General features: G+C 36.4%; 2 protein-coding genes and 1 non-coding gene across 16 annotated transcripts in view; 1 reads left to right on the top strand and 2 right to left on the bottom strand.

Annotated features, from left to right (window-relative positions):
* The window catches only part of DZIP3 (DAZ interacting zinc finger protein 3), a 103,250-nt gene extending 94,856 nt beyond the window's left edge, over window positions 1-8,394 (bottom strand). For 3 of the 10 annotated variants that reach the window (XR_010125673.1, XM_063661598.1, XM_063661599.1), the window contains exon 1: window positions 8,072-8,211. The gene's annotated coding sequence lies outside the window, so the exon portion shown is untranslated. Of the gene's footprint in view, window positions 1-7,814 lie in introns of all 10 variants that reach the window. The other 7 variants (XM_054483607.2, XM_054483605.2, XM_063661600.1 and 4 more) reach the window with 5 other exon arrangements.
* CIP2A (cellular inhibitor of PP2A) overlaps window positions 8,246-22,899 on the top strand; it is a 51,772-nt gene continuing 37,118 nt past the window's right edge. For 3 of the 5 annotated variants that reach the window (XR_008501762.2, XR_008501761.2, XM_054483611.2), the window contains exons 1-8: window positions 8,246-8,641; window positions 12,721-12,868; window positions 14,855-14,961; window positions 15,739-15,833; window positions 16,450-16,546; window positions 18,259-18,381; window positions 18,521-18,666; window positions 21,581-21,656. Coding sequence is in view for 3 of the 5 variants with exons in the window: in XM_054483611.2 (XP_054339586.1) it covers window positions 8,540-8,641; window positions 12,721-12,868; window positions 14,855-14,961; window positions 15,739-15,833; window positions 16,450-16,546; window positions 18,259-18,381; window positions 18,521-18,666; window positions 21,581-21,656 (894 nt within the window). In the remaining 2 variants the exon portion in view is untranslated. Of the gene's footprint in view, window positions 8,642-8,684; window positions 8,777-12,720; window positions 12,869-14,854; window positions 14,962-15,738; window positions 15,834-16,449; window positions 16,547-18,258; window positions 18,382-18,520; window positions 18,667-21,580; window positions 21,657-22,899 lie in introns of those variants that run through there. The other 2 variants (XM_063661604.1, XM_063661605.1) reach the window with 2 other exon arrangements.
* LOC129034411 (small nucleolar RNA SNORA70) lies at window positions 22,673-22,806 on the bottom strand. Its single transcript, XR_008501888.1, has one exon. It is a non-coding gene; the product is annotated as a small nucleolar RNA SNORA70 (small nucleolar RNA).

The following is a 22,899-nucleotide window of genomic DNA, read 5'->3' as shown; positions in this document are numbered from 1 at the left end:
CAATTCACTTATAAATTATATGCAGGCATAATTATTATAACATAAAAAATGAAATAAAAGCAAATAAAAAACGTTTTAATATTTGTTCCCACACCTCAACAGACAGTTTCACATATCCCCTGAGGTGTGCATACTGTACTTTGGACACTACTGTCTTTGAAAACAGCTTCACATTTTAATTGAGGGAATAGATATCCACTCATTTCATAAGCCTGATAGTATTTATTTTTTGAAAGACCAGAAATTTAAAAGTGAGATAAGCAAAGACCCACGCTCTGCACCTATCTTGAAGATAGGTCTTCAAGAAATAGTAGTTACCAGGATTACTGTTCCTTAACTTAAAAGTATATCACTTTCATCTTTACTTATACTCATCTTTACTTATACTTAACACTGGATTCAGAAACAATGGATAGTACTTGCGTTAAAAAAAAAAAGGCAAGGCAACATTCTTATTCTGGGATAGATGTGATTAGATTTGAGATGTGGTATAAGATATGAAAATGGGGGAATATATATCCAAAATATTCAAACCTTGTACTCTTAACCTAAAGTTGAATGCTGTGAAATGTATAAAAAGAAAAAGCAGAAACTGTTTGAAAAGTGAAAGTTAACTTTATGGTTGGGCAAATCATTTAGAGTTTAGCTGTAATACTTGATACTTGTGAAAGAAAACAGGAAAAATAATTGTAAAAGGAGAATTAATTTTTTTTAGATTTTCTGGCTTTGTGACAAAGGTAACATTTCTGAAAAATATGAGTTGACACTAATCATACACTTAGTTTCCTGACTGCATAAGGGGTAGAATCAGATTAATATTAGCATTTGAATTATTTTAGCTATATGGGGTGCACGGTTATCTAAATGACCCCATGCCTAGACCTCTGCCAATTTTCTACTGCAGGATTTCTGACTTCATGCTTTGGAAACTGGGCCAATGAAACTTCTGTTCTACCAGCTGTTTATGTCTACTGAATAATCCCTCAGTTTTAGATTTGGCTTCATGTCCCCACTAGAATGTAAGCTCCATGAAGTTAGGAAAACTTTGTTTTCATTCCTTGGTGCCTAGAATAGCACCTGGCACACGTTAAGCACTCAATATTGCTTTAAAAAATGAACTCACCCACCCTTCTGCACACCTCAAGGCCTCTGAAGGCAGATGTAAAGAGGAAGCCCGTGTGTAAATTGTAACAGCCTTCTTGGCCAACCTAAAATTCTCCTTTAGAAGTGAAGAGGCAGCTCATATGCTACAAGTAAAACTGGTACCTGTAGACAACCATGGGGTCAAGACAGAACCTGTGTCTTCTTGCAGTTAACTTCTGTCTCCTTTGCCAGTTCCTCCACACTTCTCCAACCTCTAAATACTTAACTATCTGGGAGTTCAGTCCTAAAATGTCTTTTCTATCCATACTTGGTCCATATTATTTAGTCTCAAGGCTTTCAATTTCTATCTCCAACCCTGACCACTCCTTTAACTACCAATAATTTGATAGCCTACTCAATCTCTCCTGGATGTCTAACATCACAACATAACCTAAATAGAAATCCAGGTATCTGCCCCTCTCCACGAAAAAGCTGAAGCACAGCCACTCAGTCAAATCAGGCCTGGAGCAGACAAACTGCAGTCAACCACAAATCTGTGGGCAAGAAATAAATGCTCATGGTCTCAACCACTGTGTTTTGAGGTGATTTGTTATTTGGCATACATCAATTAGCACTCCATCCTATCTAAAATTGTAACACCTTATCCTGACTGATACTTCCTATTCCTCCTCCTTTTTTTCACTCCCTAACACTTACTGCTATCATTCATGTAATTTTACTTATATGCCTTATTGTCTATATCCCCCATTATAAAAAAACAACTTGGGCAGAAATTTTTGTCTATTTGATTCATTGCTGTATCCCCAGAACCTAGAAATGGACCTAGCATCAAGTGTTCATTAAATATACAGGAGATGAATGAATGAACAATTAGCCCTGTGTTCACACCCCTGGTATAATTCCCATATTACAAAACTTAGTATTCTGCAAACTCTGCAGTTCTGTCAAAACTATAATTCAAGTCTTCACTCAGCCTAATTCATCTACTATTACTTAAACCCTGGTTACTAGAGATTATGTATTCAGGATAGAAGACAGTATGTTCTTTCTAGATTTTTCCAGAAGAAATAAAGGAGCTAGATAGCCCTAAATTTGAGTTACAAGATGCCGAGCAAGTGTTATTTACTTCCATCAGGTGTGTTTCTCAAACTATAAATTATGGAAAATATCTATGCAAAATCTAAAGTACAGACAGTAATAAAAATTTACATGTGGGTGTGGTGGCTCATGTCTGTAATTCCAGCACTTTGGAAGGCTAAGGCAGGATTGCTTGAGGCCAGCAGATTGAGTTCAGCCTAGGCAACATAGCAAGACCCTGTCTCTAAAAAAAATTTAAAAATTAGGCAGGTGTGGTGGTGCATGCCTGTAGTCCCAGCTACTCAGAGGCTAAAGTGGGAGGATTGCTTGAGCCCAGGAGCTGGAGGCTGCAATAAGCTATTAATATGCCACTGCACTCCAGTCTGGGCAACCAAGTGAGATGCTGTCTCCCCTACAAAACAACAACAACAACAACAACAAAATCACGAAGAGAAATTTTATGCCAATCTTTGAAGAATGAAGGAAGTGGATACTTAATATTTTACCCTAAAAAATACCACGTGTTTCCACAGTATTCTATTTCTCTTAATAGTACTTATTCTGGTTTGTCTATTTCACCAACAAAATCTAATCTCTTTGAAAAAGAACTGGCATTCAATAAACATTTGATGAATAAATGACTTAGCATTTAAAAATGTATTTACCTGACTGGTTAAAATTATTATACATTTTTTAAGTGAAATGGAGATGTTTACTTTAGCTACTGTCTTTTTAAAAGGTTTTGGTCTATTAGCTTTTACTTTCTGCTGTGAAGAAAAAAACACAAAACAAAACCAAAATATAAAATACATGGCATAAAATAAACGATTTTTATTTAAAAATATACTAAGGAATGCAGCTATAAAAAAGAACGAGATCATGTCCTTTTCAGGAACATGCATGGATCTGAAGGCCATTATCCTTAGCAAATTAATGCAAGAAAACCAAATACCGCATATTCTTACTCATAAATGGGAGCTAAATGAAAAGAACACATAGACACATACAGGGGAACAACACACACTGGGCACTATCGGAGGGCACGGAGGGCAGAGGGTGGGAGGAGAAAGAGGATTAGGAAAAATAACTAACGGGTACTAGGCTTAAAACCTGGGTGATGAAGTCATCTGTACAACAAACTCCCATGACACAAGTTTACCTATGTAACAAACCTGCACATGTACCCCAAACTTAAAAGTTATATATATATATATACATATACACATATATATATATATACACATATATATATAGAGAGAGAGTATATACATAGAGAGAGAGAGAGAGAAAAGGAGAGACGGGGGGGAGACAGAGAGAGAGAGAGAGAGAGAGATGTCCTAAGACTTCAACTTTTAAAAACCTAGATGTACTAAGACTTCAACTTTTAAAAACCTAGAAAAACAATAAATAAAAGATGAATGTATACGGATGAAATTAACAAAGACAACAGTAGTGATTCTGAAATCAAAAAAATGAGAATTAATAAAATGAAAGTTGGTTCTTGAAAAGCTGAATAAAATGGACAAACCCTTGGAAAGCCCAACTAAGAAAAAAATATAGATAACATTAGAATGAAAATGGAAATTTAAAACTACTGAAATTAAGAGAATTACTGGAATACTGAATGCAACTTTTTATTGGTAAATTTTTAATACAGAGAAACAATTATTATGCTAAAAAACTCTATATCTAAAATTAAGGAAAGGCTGAATAAATGATCAGATCCATAACTATACTAGAAATTCAAGGTCAGGCATGGTAGCTCATGCTTATAATCCCAGGACTTTAGGAAGCTGAGGCGAGCGGATCACTCGAGACCAGGAGTTCGAGACCAGCGTGGGCAACATGGTGAAACCCCATCTCTACAAAAAATAGAAAAATTAGCCAGGCATAGTGGGGCATGCCTGTGGTCCCAGGGAGGATGAAGTGGGAAGATAAGCCCGGGGAGGTCAAGGCTGCAATGAGCTGTGATGATGCCACTGCACTCCAGCCTGGGCAACAGAGTGAAACCCTATCAAAAAAAAAAAAAAGAAAGAAAGAAAGAAATTCAAATATTTCCTAAATTTCTACCATCTACCACTAAATAAGCTATCAAGCTTAATGATTTTACAGGACAGCTGTGTAGGGCCTACACCGATCAGATAATTTCTATGATTCTTATTATCCCATAGCATAAAAAAAGATGAAACACTTCCAATTTCTTTTTCAATGGTAACATATAATTCAAATTTGATGTAAGAATAAAGAAAAATATTAGTGAAAATGCTCACTTATGAACAGGTATATAATAAAATCCTGAATAAAATACCAGCAAATCAAAACCGGAAGCATACAAAAACATAGGATTGTTACTACCGTCTATGCGACCTCGGGCAAATTACTTCCCCTTCCTCTGTCCCTTTCAGACAAACTGCTCTCCAGAATGGAGATCATAATAGTTCCTACAGCATGGGGTTGTTATAAAGATTAGATAGGGAAGTAGAAAGTCCTTAGGACAGTGCTTGGCACATGGCAAATGCTCAATAAGTGTAAACTATTATTATCCCAAGAACAAAAAGGCAACATAATCCACTGTGTTATAATTTTAAAGTGAAAAATAAAATATACAAATGTGAAAACTGGATAATTTTTGGCAGACATTTTTTAGAATGAAACAGATATAAAAGCCAATCTCTTAAACATGACGAGTATCAAAAGCCAACAGCACAAATTATACTAAGTGTTAAAACACTGTTCATTCTCATTAAATTAAGTAATGTAAAAAAGCTGTTCAAAGTTAACATGATTTTCCATATTTTGGAGCTTACACTAATGCAATAATGTAAGACAACAAATACTGGAAGAGGTAAGGTAATTATTTGCAGATGATATATAGGTAGAAAGTCTAAGTAAACCAATCTCTATTAGAATAAACGCAATGAGAAACATAATAAGAGTGGAACAAGACAGTATGACAAACTATATAAAATCTCATTGAACATAAAATATACCCTGAATACTTTTTTTTTTTTTTTTGAGACAGGGTCTCCCTCCTGTTGCCCACATTGCCCAGGCTGGAGTGCAGTGGGGCAAACATGGCTTACTGCAGCCTTGACTTCCCAGGTTCAGGTGTTCCTCCCACGACAGCCTCCTGAGTAGCTGGGACTACAGGCATGCACCACCCACACCCAGCTAATTTTCTGTATTTTTAGTAGAGATGAGGTTTCACCATATTGCCCAAGCTGGTCTTGAACTCCTGGGCTCAAGAGATCCTCCTGCCTCAGCCTCCCAAAGTGCTGGGATAAAAGGCATAAGCCACTACGCCTGGCATACCCTTAATACTTTCTATTAACTAACTCAGCAGTATCTGTATCTTCTCATTCATCCAACCTAAAAACTTAGTATCTGCTACACTCATCCCTCTCTTCACGCCTCACATCCACTATCAGTCACCAAATCCTACCTATTTTACTTCATATATACTTCTCAAATTTGTCACCTCTTTTCTATCTCCACCTCAATTATCCTGGTTATCCTTTAGAAGGCTCCAGAAAATTACTGTCCCTCTTTCCAGTCTTGTCCTCCCCAAAATCATAGTTCATTCAGCTGCCAGAGTAATCAATCTAAAAACAAACCTGACTAGACCAGGTGCCAGTTTAAAACCAGAGATTGCCGTGGACTTCAGGATGGAGTCCAAGTTTAAGGCTAATAAGGCCTTTGGTCATTGAGACCCAGACTCATCTCTTTTTTTTTTTTTTGACAGGGTCTCACTCTGCCACCCAGGCTACAGTGCAGTGGCACAATCACACTCACTGCAGCCTCAAGCGATCCCCCCAACTCAGCCTCCAGAGTAGCTAGGACTACAAGTGAGCATACCCATGCCCGGATAATTTTTTCATTTTTTGTAGAGATGGCATTTCACTATGTTGCCTAGGCTGGCTCCAACTCCTGGGTTCAAGGTCCTCCTGCCTTAGTCTCCCAAAAAACTGGAAATTAAAGGCGTGAGCCACTGCTCCTTGTCTCCTGCTCCTTTTCTTCCCTTTTTGAGGCCTAAAAGTATGGATCGGTGTTTCTCAAATTAGGATATGCAAGTATCTCTGATTAAAAATGTCAAGACTTATCACAGCTAGAAATCATACATCTTACTAAACTTACAACATCAATTTTGGTGAAGATTTTTTGAGAAAGACATTTGATATTAATTACAGAAGAGAATACAAAATTTGTATGACTGCTTAAGTCAAAATCCAACAAAGATGGCACTGATAGCACGCAGCTTTGCACGTTACCCTGGGGCTCTGAATGGGGACGATGCTGACACACCACTGCAGATGAAAAGTCTAACACTATCAAACTCTGATCATTTCATTTGCCAATGAGAAACTGACTGTAACACTGAGAACTTAATTATGTCAGATGACAGCTGACACTACATTAATTCATTTTTTAACCATCTCCAAGACCGTATAGGACCTCATCTCTACTCCTCTCCTCCTCGTTCTTTCTACACTAGCCACATGGCATCCTTGTTTCTGGCATACAGTAACCCACTTTAGGGTCTTTCTTTGCCATTTCCTCTATCTATTCTATGCCTTTTCCCATAGAATACGGCTCCCTTTCTCAATTCCTTGAAGCATTTCCCCAAATGTTGCTTTCTTAATGAGGTCTATCCTGACCTTCCCATTTCCCTTATCAATTACCAACATTATTCTAGAGTAATAACGTCTATTTTTCTCTTTATATCATTTTCCTTACTTATTTATTGCGTGTATTATTTGGTTCCCTACCAGATTGTAAGTTGCATGCCCGTAGTATTTTTGTTTTTTTCACTGAGTCTATTGTGTCTAGAAAAGTGCTTAGCACATTGTAGATTCTCAATGAATTACTTATTGAATGAACAGTCCTATGAACCAGGTATTTCTCTTGGCCAGATTTTACCTAATGAAGATTCTGCAGCAGTGAGAACTTGCCTAGAGTCACATCGTCAAAGGTGGAGCTAGAATCTGTAAGCAACCTGGCTCTCTACACTTTACCACTGCTGCATGTTACTGCGTGGTGCCTCTCATTTATGTGGTGAATTTCAAAAGTACTATTTTGTATGTTTCCCTTACTAGACAGTTCCCTCGCAGCAGGGGATATTATCTTCATCTCTGTTCCCTGACTGGCAGTTTCTAACCCATGTTACACGCTCTGTAATTGTTTACGGAATGAATGAAAGCATAAATGAACACATAAGCTACCCAAAGATTTTTACATTAATGTCCCAACTGGTTAAATTATTTTTATCTTTCAAATTAAGTTTTAAACTTTTATAAAAAACAAAACCAAAACACCAAACCTGTCTTCAAAAATCTAGTAATTCAAAAAATGTTTTTTGAAGTGAAAAAACACGATTTCTGATAAACGATTTAATTAAATGGAAATGTACCCTATTCTTACAATTTCTACATCCTGGTTTTTAAAGCTTTATTCGACGTTAGGAAATATTAAGCAAAAAGCTCCAAAACCAGTAACTGACTCGCTTCATTATATACACATGCAATAATATTAAGCTATCTCCGATTAAAAAACGCAAATAATAGTGCCATTTTTGTAGACATCGAGAATTATAAAACAATCAATCATGCCAGAGAGAAACAGACACCTTCACTTACAAAAACTGACGCTAACGAGAACACCCTCCGGAGCAATACCTGGCCCAGGGTCAGCAGGAGGTAGTCTTCTCGAATAAATGTGACAAATACTATGGTCAGGGCATGACTAATTCGCCGCATAATGCCAATAGGTTGACTCTGAGAAACTACCATCCCTGGGCAGAAGGGGCGGGTGTAGGAGAGATTTAAAAACGAGGCCCCTCCCCGGCCGCCTCAAAATCTAGGGCCCAAAGATTCTTCTCCTCAGAGCTCCTCACCGTGTCTAGACTAGGGGCAAGCGACCATTTCTCAGGTAGAGGATGACGCAGAAACGAAAAACTGGCCATCCAACATGAAGGACGAGGAAGCGTACGAAATCAGAGCACACAGCTGAACGAGGAAACACCCTCCGCCTAACCGATTCCTCTCCCGAGAAATCGCGAGATTTCTCGCCTTCACGGGATCTCAAGCGGAAACCTCGCGGCCTCTCAGACGAGGGTGGGTTAGCAGGGGCAGCGCCCAACCTCCGTCCCGGACCCACAAAACACCTCGACCCCTGGCCCACCCCGGCCGTCACCGAAAACGGTCCCCCAGGGTGCCTAGGGACTTCCGGAGCCCGACCGGATCCGGAAGCTTCTGGGAGCGAGGGGGTGGGGCCGAAAAAAATAAAAAAAAAGCGCGGCGAAAGCTAAAGGCCGGCGCACGCTGGGCGGTGGTGGTTCGTAAGCCGGGCCGCGGCCGGTGCGATGGACTCCGCTGCCTGCTTGAAGTCCTTGCTCCTGACTGTCAGTCAGTACAAAGCCGTGAAGTCAGAGGCGAACGCTACTCAGCTTTTGCGGCACTTGGAGGTGAGAGGCTCTGGGGTGGAGGATAGATAGGGCTCCCCCTAGCAACTCTTATTTCACAGTGAGGCGGAGGAGTGGAAGCTCCAGCCTGGGAAAGAAAGGACAGTCCTTTGATCCCTCTGTTGTCTTTTCGTACTGGTAAGGGCGAGTGAGTGTCGGGGTTCCGCTGGCCGCAGCGAGAGGCAGGAGCGCTCACTGAAGGCTCTAGGAAAAGCGGGAGTGGGGCAAAAGTTTGGGAAGTTTAGGTTGTTTCGAGTAGGTAACGGAAAAAGCTCGGAACTTTATCTTTTCCTTTGCTTCTAGTTTTGGTTTTTCTACGAAACCAAGCCCTCGATACACAACTATTCTCAGTGACGGAAAGTCATGATTAAAACTTGGTTTTGCCCTTCGGTAATCTATAATTGAATTTGTTGCTTACTGCTCTTATTTGAACTCGGGTTGAACTCAAACTTGAAAAACGTTATTTCAACCTTAAGAAGCACTTCCCCTTCCTAGTAAGCGTAATCCTTTTTCTTTACCAAAATACATTGCTTACAGTTTTTTAATCTTAGAATGCTGAATTGCCTTTTTTTCTATTCTAGTGATATGTGTCCAGACGATTCCGTTTGTTTTAGGATCTTAATCTTCTGCTGTCATTTGTTTTGCATTTACGGAATTCAAACTAACATTGACCTCAGTTTAATTTTTTTAAAGCTCAATTAAGGCTTATTTTAACTCTGTGTCAGAGCTTTCCTCTGTTAAGGTAGAATTGAACATGATTTTAAAATATATTGTATTTGTTATATTAACCCTATGATAAAAGACTAATGTGCCAAAAATTTGTAAAATATTACAGGAAAAAAATGATTTCCAGAAGTAGAGCAACAACAGCTGTTAGTGAAGCTGCTGTTGTATTAAATGTGTCTGTCTTTTCTTGAGCTTCACTGGTGCTCCTCTTTTCCCTACTTCAGGTGCCCATCTCCTAAGTACATTTGTTTTCTCTTTTTCATTCTTTGCTTTAAGAAGTGCCTGCAAACCTAATAATTAAGGTGTTAGCTGTTGAATGCTTAAGGCTTTGCTTCTGAATTAGCATAGGCTCCAGAAGCCTCAGAATAAGCAGGGCAGTCAGTTTAATTTAAAAATTGGGAGTTAAGCATTTTGTGTGCTATTCTGAAGCATTACCTTTCTTTGAATAAGCAGGTAGGTTGTGCATTGAAAGAGATTTAAGGCCAGGCACAGTGGCTTACACCTGTAATCCCAGCACTTTGGGAGGCCGAGGCGAGCGGATCACCTGAGGTTGGGAGTTTGAGACCAGCCTGACCAACATGGCGAAATCCCGTCTCTACTAAAAGTACAAAAATTACCTGGGCGTGGCGTCTCTCTGTTGTCCCAGCTACTCGGGAGGCTGAGGCTGGAGAATCGCTTGAACTCGGGAGACTGAGGTTGCGTAAGTCGAGATCGCACCACTGCACTCCAACATGGATGACAGAGTGAGACTCCGTCTCAAAAACAAAAAACAAAAAAAAAAAAAAAAAGAGAGATTTAAACAAAATATGGGATAGGGCCTTTACTGTATTCCTAAACTTTCAAGGGGTTTACAGAAAACTCTTCTACCATTGTTGCAAATATATGAAGAGCACTGGCTTCAGGTTACTACTACAAAGGACTTTTTATAATTAAGAGATAAAATACATACAGAGCATAAAGCGCATTAATCTTAAGTGAAGAGTTTGATAGTTTTTAATATATAGGTACCGTAGCTACCATATTGGTAGCTAACATACAGGTAGAGTAGCTACCACCTGTATCATGATACAGAACATTTCTAGCCCCATAGGGTTTCTTCATTGCCCCTTCACATAAGGTTCGGGTAAGTAGACTCATACAATATGTACTCTTGTGTCTGGCCTTTTCCGCTCAATATAATCTGTGAAATTCATGTTGCACATGTACCACATTTTTTTTTTATTATTGATGTGTAGAATTCTGTTGTATAAGTGTACCACATTTTACATACACTTTCCTGTTGATAGGCATTTGGGTTGTTTACATTTCTGGGTGGAATTAAGAATAAAGTTGTTGTAGACATACATTTTTTGTGGATATATGCACACATTTATATACTTAAGAGTAGAATTGTTAGAGCATTGAGTAGGCATATGTTCCGTTTTAGTTGAAACTGCCAAACGATTTTCTGAAATATGCCATTTTATCTTCCCACTAGCGATATGTGAAATTTGCCATCAGTCATCCACAGCAACCCTTGATGTTTTCGTATTTCTTAATTTTAACCATTTTGGTTAACAGTATTTGTATTTTTAATGGTGAATGTCTTTGTGCAGACTTCATGAGAGCAAGATCTGAGTATGCAAAGAGAGATAGGTATCATGTGAAAGGAGATTATTCATTCTTCTGTACTTCTCCCACACTTTATAGCCCCATGCAGAGTGTAGGCTTTGAATGTTTGATGACTGGCAAAGCTGAGCTAATCCGATTTTTAATGATGGTGTTTCATAGCACTAATTTTGTGTAGTGATTAAAAGCATGAATTCAGGAACCAAGCTGCCTAGATATGAATTCCAGTTGTGCTTCTTTACTATCAGTGTGTGCCTCAGTTTACTCATCTGCAAAACAAAATAGTGGTACCTACCTTATAGAGTTATTATGAAGATGAAAAGAGTTCATATATGTAAAGTGCCTAGATCGATGCCTAGGCCAGAGTAAGTGCTATATAAGTATTAGTTATTATTAAAATAAATTATCTTTGTATTAAGACATTCAGTATAAGTAAAGGGAAAACTTGTAAAGCAATTTTTATTTTACCTAGTGCATATAATTATTACATGTTAGACAATTTATGTTATTGAGATACAGGACCAATCCTGTAGAGAATCATTTTTAAAACAGAAAATGTCTTATTCTGGAGAGCTAGATTTATAAATAAGCAACAGGGCAATGCCCACAGTATTTCCTACCCCAGAATATCTGTTACTGGTGTCTGCACTTTCATATTTGGACTTATTTTTTCTCTTATAGACTTTTACTTTAGTAATGTTAAAACACTCCTTGGGAACAGATAGTGTGAAACTCTTATCAGCAAAGCTTTAGAAGAAAAACTGATGTAGGTGAGAGAATAAAGGGAGGATACAGAAAGGAAAGATTAGAGGGATGCTAAAGCAGCCTGCTTAGGCTTGATCTTATTAAAATAAGTATTCAGGACAGAGTTAGTCTTATTCTCAGGTTAACTAATGGTTTTTCCATCTTGGTGGAAAAGATATGCTTTGTAATAAATACATCTATAAAGTATGTTGAAAATTCATGCTTTGTGACAACTGCTTTTGGCCTTTAGTTCCAGCTTTACCTCCTCTCTTCTTTCTCTCACTCTGTGTGTGTGTGTGTGTGTGTGTGTGTGTGTGTCTGTGCATGAGTGTATGTGGCTTATAGATTACAAGAAAGTAAAAAAAACAGTGGAATAATCAGAAATAAAATTTTTCAATGCCTTGCCTGGCTACTTAAAAAAAGATTCACTTTTCACTTCCTTCTTTGTAATCCCTTAACTTCTGAGCTCACCTATTGTCTTTGGGAAGAAGCAGAAGTAATAATCCCATAGCTACCCTCTGGGCTTCATTTTTCATTCTCCTCCCTCAAAGTATGTAGAATGTACTAGAATTTATTTGCATAGTAAATATATTGGTACTAGAGTACAGATTTGTAGGCTATGCTGTCATCGCATGTTCAATGTAGTGTGAAGGAGAAATACTGCTAGGAACTCAAAAGTTTGCTAACTTAGGAAATACAAATATAATGTACTATAGGATAGTATAATAGGCAGACCTAACTGAGATGGTATAAGAAGCTAAGAAAAGCTTCCTGGTGGAAATTATTTTAAACTGAGATCCAAATGATTACTTTAGCTAGGGAGGGAGGGATTAGGTAAGTTGATGGGTAATCTAGGCAGGGGTGAATTTTTCACAGCATGTGTGAATTTTTTAAATTGGGAAGGTAGCAGTGGCACTTTGAGGGAACTGAGTTTTTTATTTGAAATGGAGAAGAGATGAAAATTGCCATCGCTTAACCAACACATTTTGATTACTATTTTATAGGTAATTTCTGGACAGAAACTCACACGACTATTTACATCAAATCAGATATTAACAAGTGAATGCTTGAGTTGCCTTGTAGAGCTACTTGAAGACCCCAACATAAGTGCTTCACTGATCTTAAGTATTATTGGTTTGCTGTCTCAACTAGGTAATGCATTTAATTTCTCCTTTTTAGTTTTTGGAAGATGTATGAACCATATTTTAAAGTGCAGGCTTAGTTATAGAATCTCCTAAAGAATGATTCACCTTCAAAGACTTCTCAGTCTAGTGTGCATTGTGAATCTTTTGACACTGAGAAAGTCATAGCTACTGATCAAAGAATCATCCTTCTGTGATAGATTACATTGAATTTAGAACTAAAGGGTAAAAGTACTGATGTTGCGTTTTCTATCTTTTCCCCCATTTCTTTAGTTTTTAAATGTTCATTTAGTGGTCACTTTACTCCAATTTGGGGCAGGGCAGTGGGAATATTTCTTTATGTGATTATAATAATAATATATGCATAGTTTAAAAAATTCTAGTGATCCAATAGTATTAACACAGAGCAGCATTGTCCAATAAACTTTCTTCAGTGACAGAATGGTTTTAAAACTGTGTTATCCAATATAGCAGCCACTAGCCACATGGAGCTATTAAGCATTCGAAGTGTGGGTAATGAACTAAGGAATTGAATCTTTAATTTTACTTAATCTAAATTTAAATAGCCACATGAAGGCTAGTGGCTACCAAATTAGACAGCCCAGACATAGAGTAAAATGGGATGAGCCTGTACCCATTACCACCAGCCCTCATCTTTTCAGCTTTGAGGATATAATCTCATTTAATGGTTTGACATGTTTCTTTGCAGGTATTTTTCTGTGCTGTAACAAAACAATACTTTTGGATCTTTAATTGGTTGTTTTCAGCACAAATGGTGTTGTGGAGCACCAGATGTTTCTTTCCGTATCAGTATCTTTAATAGCTGCCTAGTGTCATAATTACAGGGTACTGTAATTTATTCAACTATTCCCCTAATAGTGGACACTCAACTTTCTTTAAGTTTTTGCTATTGGAATCAATAGTGCAGTGAACATTCTATGTAATTTTGCTCAAATATTAGTGTGTTTCTATTAGATAAATTCCATTAGAATTTCTAGATCATTCTAAAATTTGATAACCGTTACTAAATTGCTTTCCGAAAAGATTCTCCCACTTCTAACCTCCACCACCAGTTTGAATGAATATGCCAGTCACTTCCAACGTTTATACTTTAGAAGCATTTGAGGTTTACAGAAAAATTGAAATGATAATCTTTTTAAATTAATTTTTTCACAGATACATAATATTGATACAAACTTATGGGGTACATATGATATTTTGTTACCTGCATAAAGTATTTGATGATCAATTCAGGGTATTTAGGATATCCATCACAAATGAGGATTTGTCATTTCCATATATTTAGAACATTTCAAGTCTTATTTTGAAATATACAATACATTGTTAATTATAGTCACCTTACTCTACTATCAAACATTAGAACTTATACCATCTGATTGTGTGTTTATATCCACTAATCAATCTGTCTTCATCTGCGCCGCTAACAGCTCCCCCTCACACCTCCCACCACCACGCACTCACCCATATTCTTCCCAGCCTCTGGTAACTGTCATTCACCACTTCCATGAGATCAACTTTTTTAGCTCCTGCACATGAATGAATACATGCAATATTTTTCTTTCTGTGTCTGGCTTATTTCACTTAACCTAATGGCCTTCAGTTCCATCCGTGTTGCTGCAAATGGCATGCATTCTTTTATATGGCCAAATAGTATTCCATTGTGTAAATATACCATAAAGTGATAATCTTTTAATATTCAAAGTAAATGATTTTAATTTGATACTAAAATAAATTAGTATCAAAGAAAAAGCTTGCTACAAATGTGTAAACAAGTTTTTTCTTTGATACTAGTTTATTTTACATAGAGAAATCATTTGAATTTCTGAATTGGAGGGTTATCATAAAGAAAATAAGAAAATAGCCATATCATACCTTTTTTAATGATAAATTCATATGAAATAAATTCTGTATGAATTGTCTGCGAAAACCTTTTAAGAAAATGATATATTTTGTGCTATTTTATTTTAACTTACAGCTGTAGACATTGAAACCAGAGATTGTCTTCAGAATACATATAATCTGAATAGTGTACTGGCGGGAGTGGTTTGTCGGAGCAGCCACACTGATTCGGTGTTTTTGCAGGTATACACACCCACACAGTATATTCCCCTTTCCTTATTGTCAGATCAAAATTGATCATTTCTGTCATAAACTGCTGACTTACAGTGTATATATGCTATATAATAAATACTACATGATTAGGCACAGTTCATCTCATTAAAAGCTGGTTGCACACATACTACAATTTAAATGTTTCTAGAAAAGAGGAGCTTATCCATTTCTATCACCATTATTGAAGAAAAACAAATCTATATTATAACTGCTTTGATTTATAAACACAGATGTCTGTGTTTTGAGACATAAGCTATTTATATTAAAATTGTAATGTGAGTTGGCATCTAGTCTCAATCTGTGGAGGAAACGTTCTACAAAAATTAAAGCTGTAGATGGAGTCTATTTAATATAGATTCAAAGCTCTTCATATTTCATTGACTCTAAAATGTCATCAATTGTAAGAAAGAAAAACATCACAAATTAAATTGACATGCAGTTTTAGAGATGATAAAATGTGAAGAAGGGTGTCTTCTAATTGGTGGACTACATGTGTGTTTCAACCTACATTCAAGTTTAAGATAACTAAATGAACAAGGTTGATAACCATGCTCTGAGACAGAATACATAGAAATGTGTGAATTGAGAGAAGAGCCCTAAGGTTCTTACATTACTTTACATGTGTTTTTAAAAAAAAATGTTTTAGGAAATGGAAAAGGACATGCTCAGAATGTTCCTGATAGTCCATTATTTTAAGCAGGCAATGTTTTTATATCTTTATATTTATAACTATTTTCTTATTCTCAGTGCATTCAACTTCTACAGAAGTTAACATATAATGTCAAAATTTTCTATTCTGGTGCCAATATAGATGAATTAATTACGTTCCTGATAGATCACATGTGAGTATGCAATCAAACATAAAACCAAATAGTCTATTTGTTTATTTTTAAATTACAACCACGTGGTAGATCAATTTTTCTTAGATAACATTTTCTAACTATGTAAACCGAGTGAGACTCCGATTCTTATTTGTTCTGCCCAGATGATTTTAAGGATCAAAAGTTGTAAAAGTATGTGACCTCATTCGTTGGTGAAAAAATGTAAAAAGGAAAAAAAAATTGTAAAGCAACTTTAATTTTCATAAGAAAAATTTATGGACTGAATTGATTTGGCCAGAAAAAAATTACTGAAACTGAAAATTGTGTAGTTATTGTAGGAAAATATACTGATGAAACAGCACATGGTCCACGCTGACAGTTATTTCCATGTTTTCATGATGGAATTGAATAGGGTAATTTGGTTTTAAAACAAGAGATAAATGATCAATACTATTCAGAGCTTCCCTGGCTTCTTATGTTAGTTTTTTTGTTTGTTTGTTTTTTGTTTTTTTTTTTTGCGTGTAAAAGGGAATTGAAATGTATAAACTTAACTATATCATTTTGACTTAGAATAATGTTAATGCTTTTTTTCTTTTACTATTTTTTCTTTAAACAAAACACCAACGTAAAACAACAGTCAATCTTCTGAAGATGAGTTAAAAATGCCTTGTCTAGGATTATTGGCAAATCTTTGTCGGCACAATCTTTCTGTTCAAACACACATAAAGACATTGGTAAGGAGTTTATTTCTTTTCAGTGTTTCTTGTTTTATGGTAGATTCTCTGCTTAAAGAAAATTGTATTTATCTTTTTCTTTAAAACAAATTTGAACAAGGATTCTGTGTCTTATCGGATGACCCATCAAAATTAAGAGTCAGATTGACATATAAATAACTTGAAGCTCTTCAGCCTTCGTGTATGTTGTATTGAAGACTGTGTGTTAAGGGTTAATGCAAACACTTATTTCTAAAAGTTTTCCTTAGCATGGCATCTCATTATTTATTACATTGAGTAGTACAAGAATTACTAAATTATTTTGTGCTCTTAGAAGGGAGGCACATCACTGGCTGTCCCATTTATCTCAGTCTTGGGTTTCCACAAAATCAACGGCAACCCCACCAGAAAGATTCATGAGTTAAGTGCTCAGTATGAACCAACAGTACTTGTGATAAGTGAAGACACACAAATGAATTTAACTGAATCACTTTTAGAAGTCTATTAAATCAGCCGGGCATGGTGGCTCACACCTGTAATCCCAGCACTTTGGAGGCCGAGGCAGGCAGATCACAAGGTCAGGAGATCGAGACCATCTTGGCCAACATGGTGAACCTTGTCTCTACCAAAATACAAAAAATTAGCCAGGCGTGGTGGCACACGCCTGTAGTCCCAGCTACTTGGGAAGCTGAGGCAGGGGAATCGCTTGAACCTGGGAGGTGGAGGTTGGAGTGAGCCGAGATCGTGCCACTGTACTCCAGCCTGGCGACAGAGTAAGACTCCATCCTAAAAAGAAAAAAAAGTATATTAAATCAAGCAAGTCACTGATTCTTTAAGGTGCTTTGTGAACAATTTCCCTGCTGTGCTATTCAGCATTACCCATTCGATTTTAAATTTAGTATCTCACTTGTTCAAATGCTACATATTTCTGCCCTGGTCTTACTTTGGAGGTGGAGTTACTGTGTGTGTATGTGTGTGTGTGTGTGTGTGTGTGTATTGTGTGTTTTTCAATTTCTGAATTGAAAAAAAAGTTCATATGTTCATATTTAGGAAACACTTAAATATAAGGAAGAATAAACATTTGCTGATAGTTTCATGTGTAGAAACTGCTCTTCACCAAGATTGTGTCTATCTATATAACCGTCAGCAATATACGAAACTACCCATCTCGCTCACACCTGCAGTGATCTCTTAAATCTAAATGTTAATCAGCAAGTATGGCAAAGTTAATTGCTGCTCCACGGTGTGTAACGTAAAACAAATTCTTAAATTTGCTGAATTTTTTTTGCTTCCACCACAGTTATGAGAGTTCCTCATTACAGTTCTTTTGTTAACACAAATGCTAAACAACTTTTCCTGCAGTATTTAAGGTAGCTCTTTTGTTTCCACTCTGCATGTGTCCCTTTATTAGAATTGACATCCTGATTTACCATCATTGAATTATTTGTTCTAAGGTGACAAAAGTTTGGAAATATTTATCTCCAACTCATTTGCACACATTTACCAAATAATTTTTTTCTGTAGGTACTCTGTTTATAACAATTTTTGAATTTAAATTTATCTCTGATCTAAATTTCTCCTGTAGAACATTTATCTTTTAAATGCAACAATCATTTAATAGAGTTGATAATGATGTTTAATAAAAGTTTGCCCACTCTGTGCAGGATATACTTTTTAAACCAAAACATAAAATTTATAATTCTAATTTATTTTTTAACTTTTTTTTTCCTCAGAGTAATGTGAAATCTTTTTATCGAACTCTTATCACCTTGTTGGCCCATAGTAGTTTAACTGTGGTTGTGTTTGCACTTTCAATATTATCCAGTTTGACATTAAATGAAGAGGTGGGGGAAAAGGTAAATAAAATTTTTCAAATTTATTCTGAAGTTTATAGTCTGATATTTTAAAAGTCATTGAGACTTTTTTATTTTTACCTTTTAGGATGGTGTCAACTTAATTTTTTGTCTAATATGCTTTTTCTAATTTGTCCTTAAGCTATTCCATGCTCGAAACATTCATCAGACTTTTCAACTAATATTTAATATTCTCATAAACGGTGATGGCACTCTAACTAGAAAGTATTCAGTTGACCTACTGATGGATCTCCTTAAGAATCCTAAAATTGCTGATTATCTCACCAGGTATGACTCACTTCAGTCAATTTTAGAACTTTTTTTTTTTTAAACCAAGATGTGTTAGTTATAAACAAAATTGTCTTCTTAAAATATAATAAACTTGGATTCTACTGATTCACAGTAGACTAAAATGTTTTGATATGGTTTACTCACACTCTTTTTTCTTCCCTGAACTGAAATGGAAAGTATAACAAGGTCATTGTCTGTGTGTGTATTTCAGTCTTTGCTTTAGATCAATAGGGTTGTGCCATTCTCCAAAATATAGACATCTTGGCTAATTTATTTTAAAACCAGTTTTAAAATGTAAGTAGCATTATGATTATTTGAAAGAGTATTTTTATTATAGGAACAATAAAAATAAATATTTCTACATAAATTATAAATAAAGGAAACAGTGTTGAAACATTGATGTCATTATGTTTATGTCTTTATTTTTTGTATAAAAATGGATAATGTTTCCTTTGGTGTGTGCCTCTTTTCATAGGTAAAATAGGAACATATGTCCTTTCTATCTCAGTGTATTCCATATGATCATTCATGTTTTGAGATCAGGTAGTAATTGTTTTCCAACGAGCTTGTGGCCTTTGTGCGTTCTAACTTAAATTTTGCTGGGGCCTGTGCTGCTTTGTCATCCTAAATTAGGAAATAATTGAAATTGTTTCAAAGAGTTTCACATATAAGAAAACATTTACTGAGCCCCACCTATGATCAAGCACTTAGCAGCAATAGGATGTGAAGACACAGTCCCTGATGTTTAAGAAACATAGAATCTATAAGTTTTATTTTAATGAAAGCTAAGCACTAGGGCAAACTTGACCACTGTTCATATGGCTCAGCTAATACTTTGCAAAACCAAGAAGTATTCACTTTAGCATTTCACTTTTTCTTCTCTTAAGAATCTCTAGATAGGTGAGCTTTTTCTTCCAGAGTGCCTTCCCATGACCTGCCTTCTCTTCATCTGTTGTGAGATTCTCCCAATATCCATGTATATCTATTCTACCCACCAGATAGTGCTTATTCAGCATCTTCATAGTAAACAGAAAAATTCTTTTGAATAAACCTCGTCCGGAAGACTAAAAGATAATCCAGTTTAGCATTAATAAGAGGTTGCTTAATCATTTCTTCTGTAAATCTCTCAGTTCTATTATCTATTTTATACTCTATCTATCATAGAATCCCAGAATCACCTCTGGCAATTCCTCTTGTTTATCTGGTACACCATTGAATAATAACCCAATCCTGAATCTCTTCCAAAGTCTAACTTAACTGCATGGTTACTAATTAGAGCTTTAGAAAATCACACAACTTTACCTGGGCCAGACCTCTTATATTTACTTGTCAGCTTTCTCATTTCCTACAATGGATCTTTCATATTTATTTATTTATTTATTTATTTAGAGACAGAGTCTCACTCTATTTCCCAGGCTGGAGTGCAGTGGTGCGATCCTGGCTCACTGCAACCTCCACCTCCTGGGTTCAAGTGATTCTCATGCCTCAGCCTCCCAAGTAGCTGGGATTACAGGCACACGTCACCACGCCCAGCTAATTTTTGTGTTTTTAGTAGAGAAGGGGTTTCACCATGTTGGCCAGGCTAGTCTTGAACTCCTGACCTCAAGTGATCCACCCGCTTCAGCCTCCCAAAGTGCTGGGATTACAGGCATGAGCTGCTGGCCTGGCCAATGTTTGAAATTTTTTATTTTTCTCTTCCTACCTTTTATGCAGAAGATGACCTTATCTTTGTTTCCCAGAAAATAAATATCTGAATGGAGCCCCATTTGATTGGAGCTCCCTGAAATCCTTGCCCCTGGACAAACTTACCTATGTTTATACCAAATTCTTACTTAGTTTCATCCTGTTTCATTCATAAATATGTACTATTACTCTATGGATTGCCTCATTTTGTCTTTTCTGAAGCAGTTGCTCCTCTCTCTTCGGGGTCTCCTGTTCAGTTGACCCTTCTTCTTTAACTTATAAATATGCTCAAAACTTTTTCTTCAACCAGATGTCCCTTTTAAAATCTTTGACCTACCATTGCATTCAAGGTGAATATCCAAATTCTCAGTATAGCCCTTCAAAATCTGATCCCTAACAACCTCTCAACCTTATTTCTTCAGACATTTTGTTTTTTTGTCTAAGCATATCAGACAATAAATAGAACTTCCAGCTTACTAGAAATGCCCTTCATGTATCCATGTGCTATTTCCTCTAGAGTATTCCCTCTGGAAGACTAGAATACTTTCTCTTTTATATGCCTAACTTCTATTTTTGTTTCTAAGAGTCGAGTCTGGGTTTAATACTGAGACAATATTCTTTGTTCCATAGTGTCCCCTACATTCCTCCATTATAGCATTGTATTTTATATTACCTTGTATTATCTCTTTCTGTCATCTTCAGACTGTGAACTCCCTGTCAGAGCACCATCTCCCAAATCTAGGATACATCAGTCACATAGAATATAATGCTAGCGGTACCTCGATGCCTCTTGGAGTTGTGTAACGCGGGTTGCTGCCCCTTACTTCTTTATTTGCAGAGACAAATTTAATGCCTGGCAATTTTAGGTGCTTTATAAATAAGCAGCTGTATAATTTATTAGGATATTCCTCTGTCCTTTGAATTTTTACAAAGTGAACACAATCTTAAAAAAAAGAGCAATTGAGACACTGAAAATTTTAATGATTTATTTATTGCCACATGAATCACTGTGTTTTAATAAATGACACAGCCAATTTATGTATATCATAATTGTAAGGTATATGACGTTTTAAGTATAAACTTTACAGGAGTGTGTTCTATTTTAGAAGCCCAAATAAACAGATGAAAGAAAATACACATAAATTTTATATTTATCTTGTAGATAAATCCCTTTTGATGTATCAATTTTATAATTATCATTTGATGTATATTTTTATTCTAAACCTAGATATGAGCACTTTTCTTCATGTCTTAATCAAGTATTAGGTCTTCTTAGTGGAAAGGATCCTGATTCCTCTTCAAAGGTATGTAAAAACATGACTTTTCATTTAAACTTTTAGAAAACTGCAAAATGCAGAAAAATCCAAATGCACAGCTCTCTGTATTTTTATAGTAGGGACACAATTATGTAGCCAGTGTCTAGATCAGGATGTAGAATGTTACCAGTATTCTAGAACTCTTCTTGTGCTCCCTTTTAATCAGTACCTACCCCTTCCTATTCCTTACCTTTACCAAAGATGACTGCTGTAACCACTATACTGACTTCTAACAGCATACATATATATGTACACATATATATACACACACATATGTGTGTATATATATACATAGATAAATATACACGTATATATATCTACATATATACGTGTGTGCATATATACGTACATATATACGTATATATACACGTGTGTACGTATATATGTAGATATATATACGTATACATGTGTACGTGTGTATATATACACATGTACATATATATTTTGGAACTTTATATAAATAAAAGCATATAATTCATATGTTTTCTGTCTAGACTTTCTTTGGTTCAACATAATGTTAATGTGATGAGATTCACTCATATTTCATATAGTTGTAGATTGTTAGATGGGTTCTTTTTTTGGACAAGGGAGTATGATTTATTAATGAGCATGAATAAGGGGACATTACAGTGAACACCTTCATGAATGTAGTGCTCACCACTTGTCCGGGGGTCACATTTGGGGATGTATTTGACCTCACAGCCATCTGGGATGAGCCACTTCTCAGCCGCCATGTCTTCAGATTTATCCACATTAAATTTGGTAAAGCCCCACTTTGAGATGTGGATCTTTGGGCAGCTGGGGACCTTGAACTTGGTGCTGCATGGGGCCTTAGTTGCATGCTCCTTATTTTGCAGATTTGTGTGGATGGACATGATGACTTGGCCACTGTGAACCCTGGTCACTGTGCCCTGGGGACTTTCCAAAGACACCTTGCATAATATCTCTCAGAAGCCTAGATGGGGGACAGCAGGAGGTCAGAGACATGAATGTACATTGGAAAGGGCTGTCTCTAAGGTTTCTTAGGCCAACCCATACAAGCAACAGGCCATGCACACTACCAAGGAGGCAGCTGTTTGCAGCCATTGCACACTGGGCCCCAGGAGGAAAGGAGCACAATTGGTGTTCTTTTATGAACATCAGCTATTATAAAGAAACCTGCATTTACCATTTTCTGCATGTCTTTTGGTGAGCTTATGGACATGCTTGTTTTAGCTTTATATCTTAGAGT

This window comes from Pongo pygmaeus, chromosome 2 (assembly GCF_028885625.2).
Source record: "Pongo pygmaeus isolate AG05252 chromosome 2, NHGRI_mPonPyg2-v2.0_pri, whole genome shotgun sequence".
Taxonomy (NCBI): Eukaryota; Metazoa; Chordata; class Mammalia; order Primates; family Hominidae; genus Pongo; species Pongo pygmaeus.
Note: the sequence above shows the minus strand (reverse complement) of the source record. Positions and strands in the feature narration are given on the sequence as shown.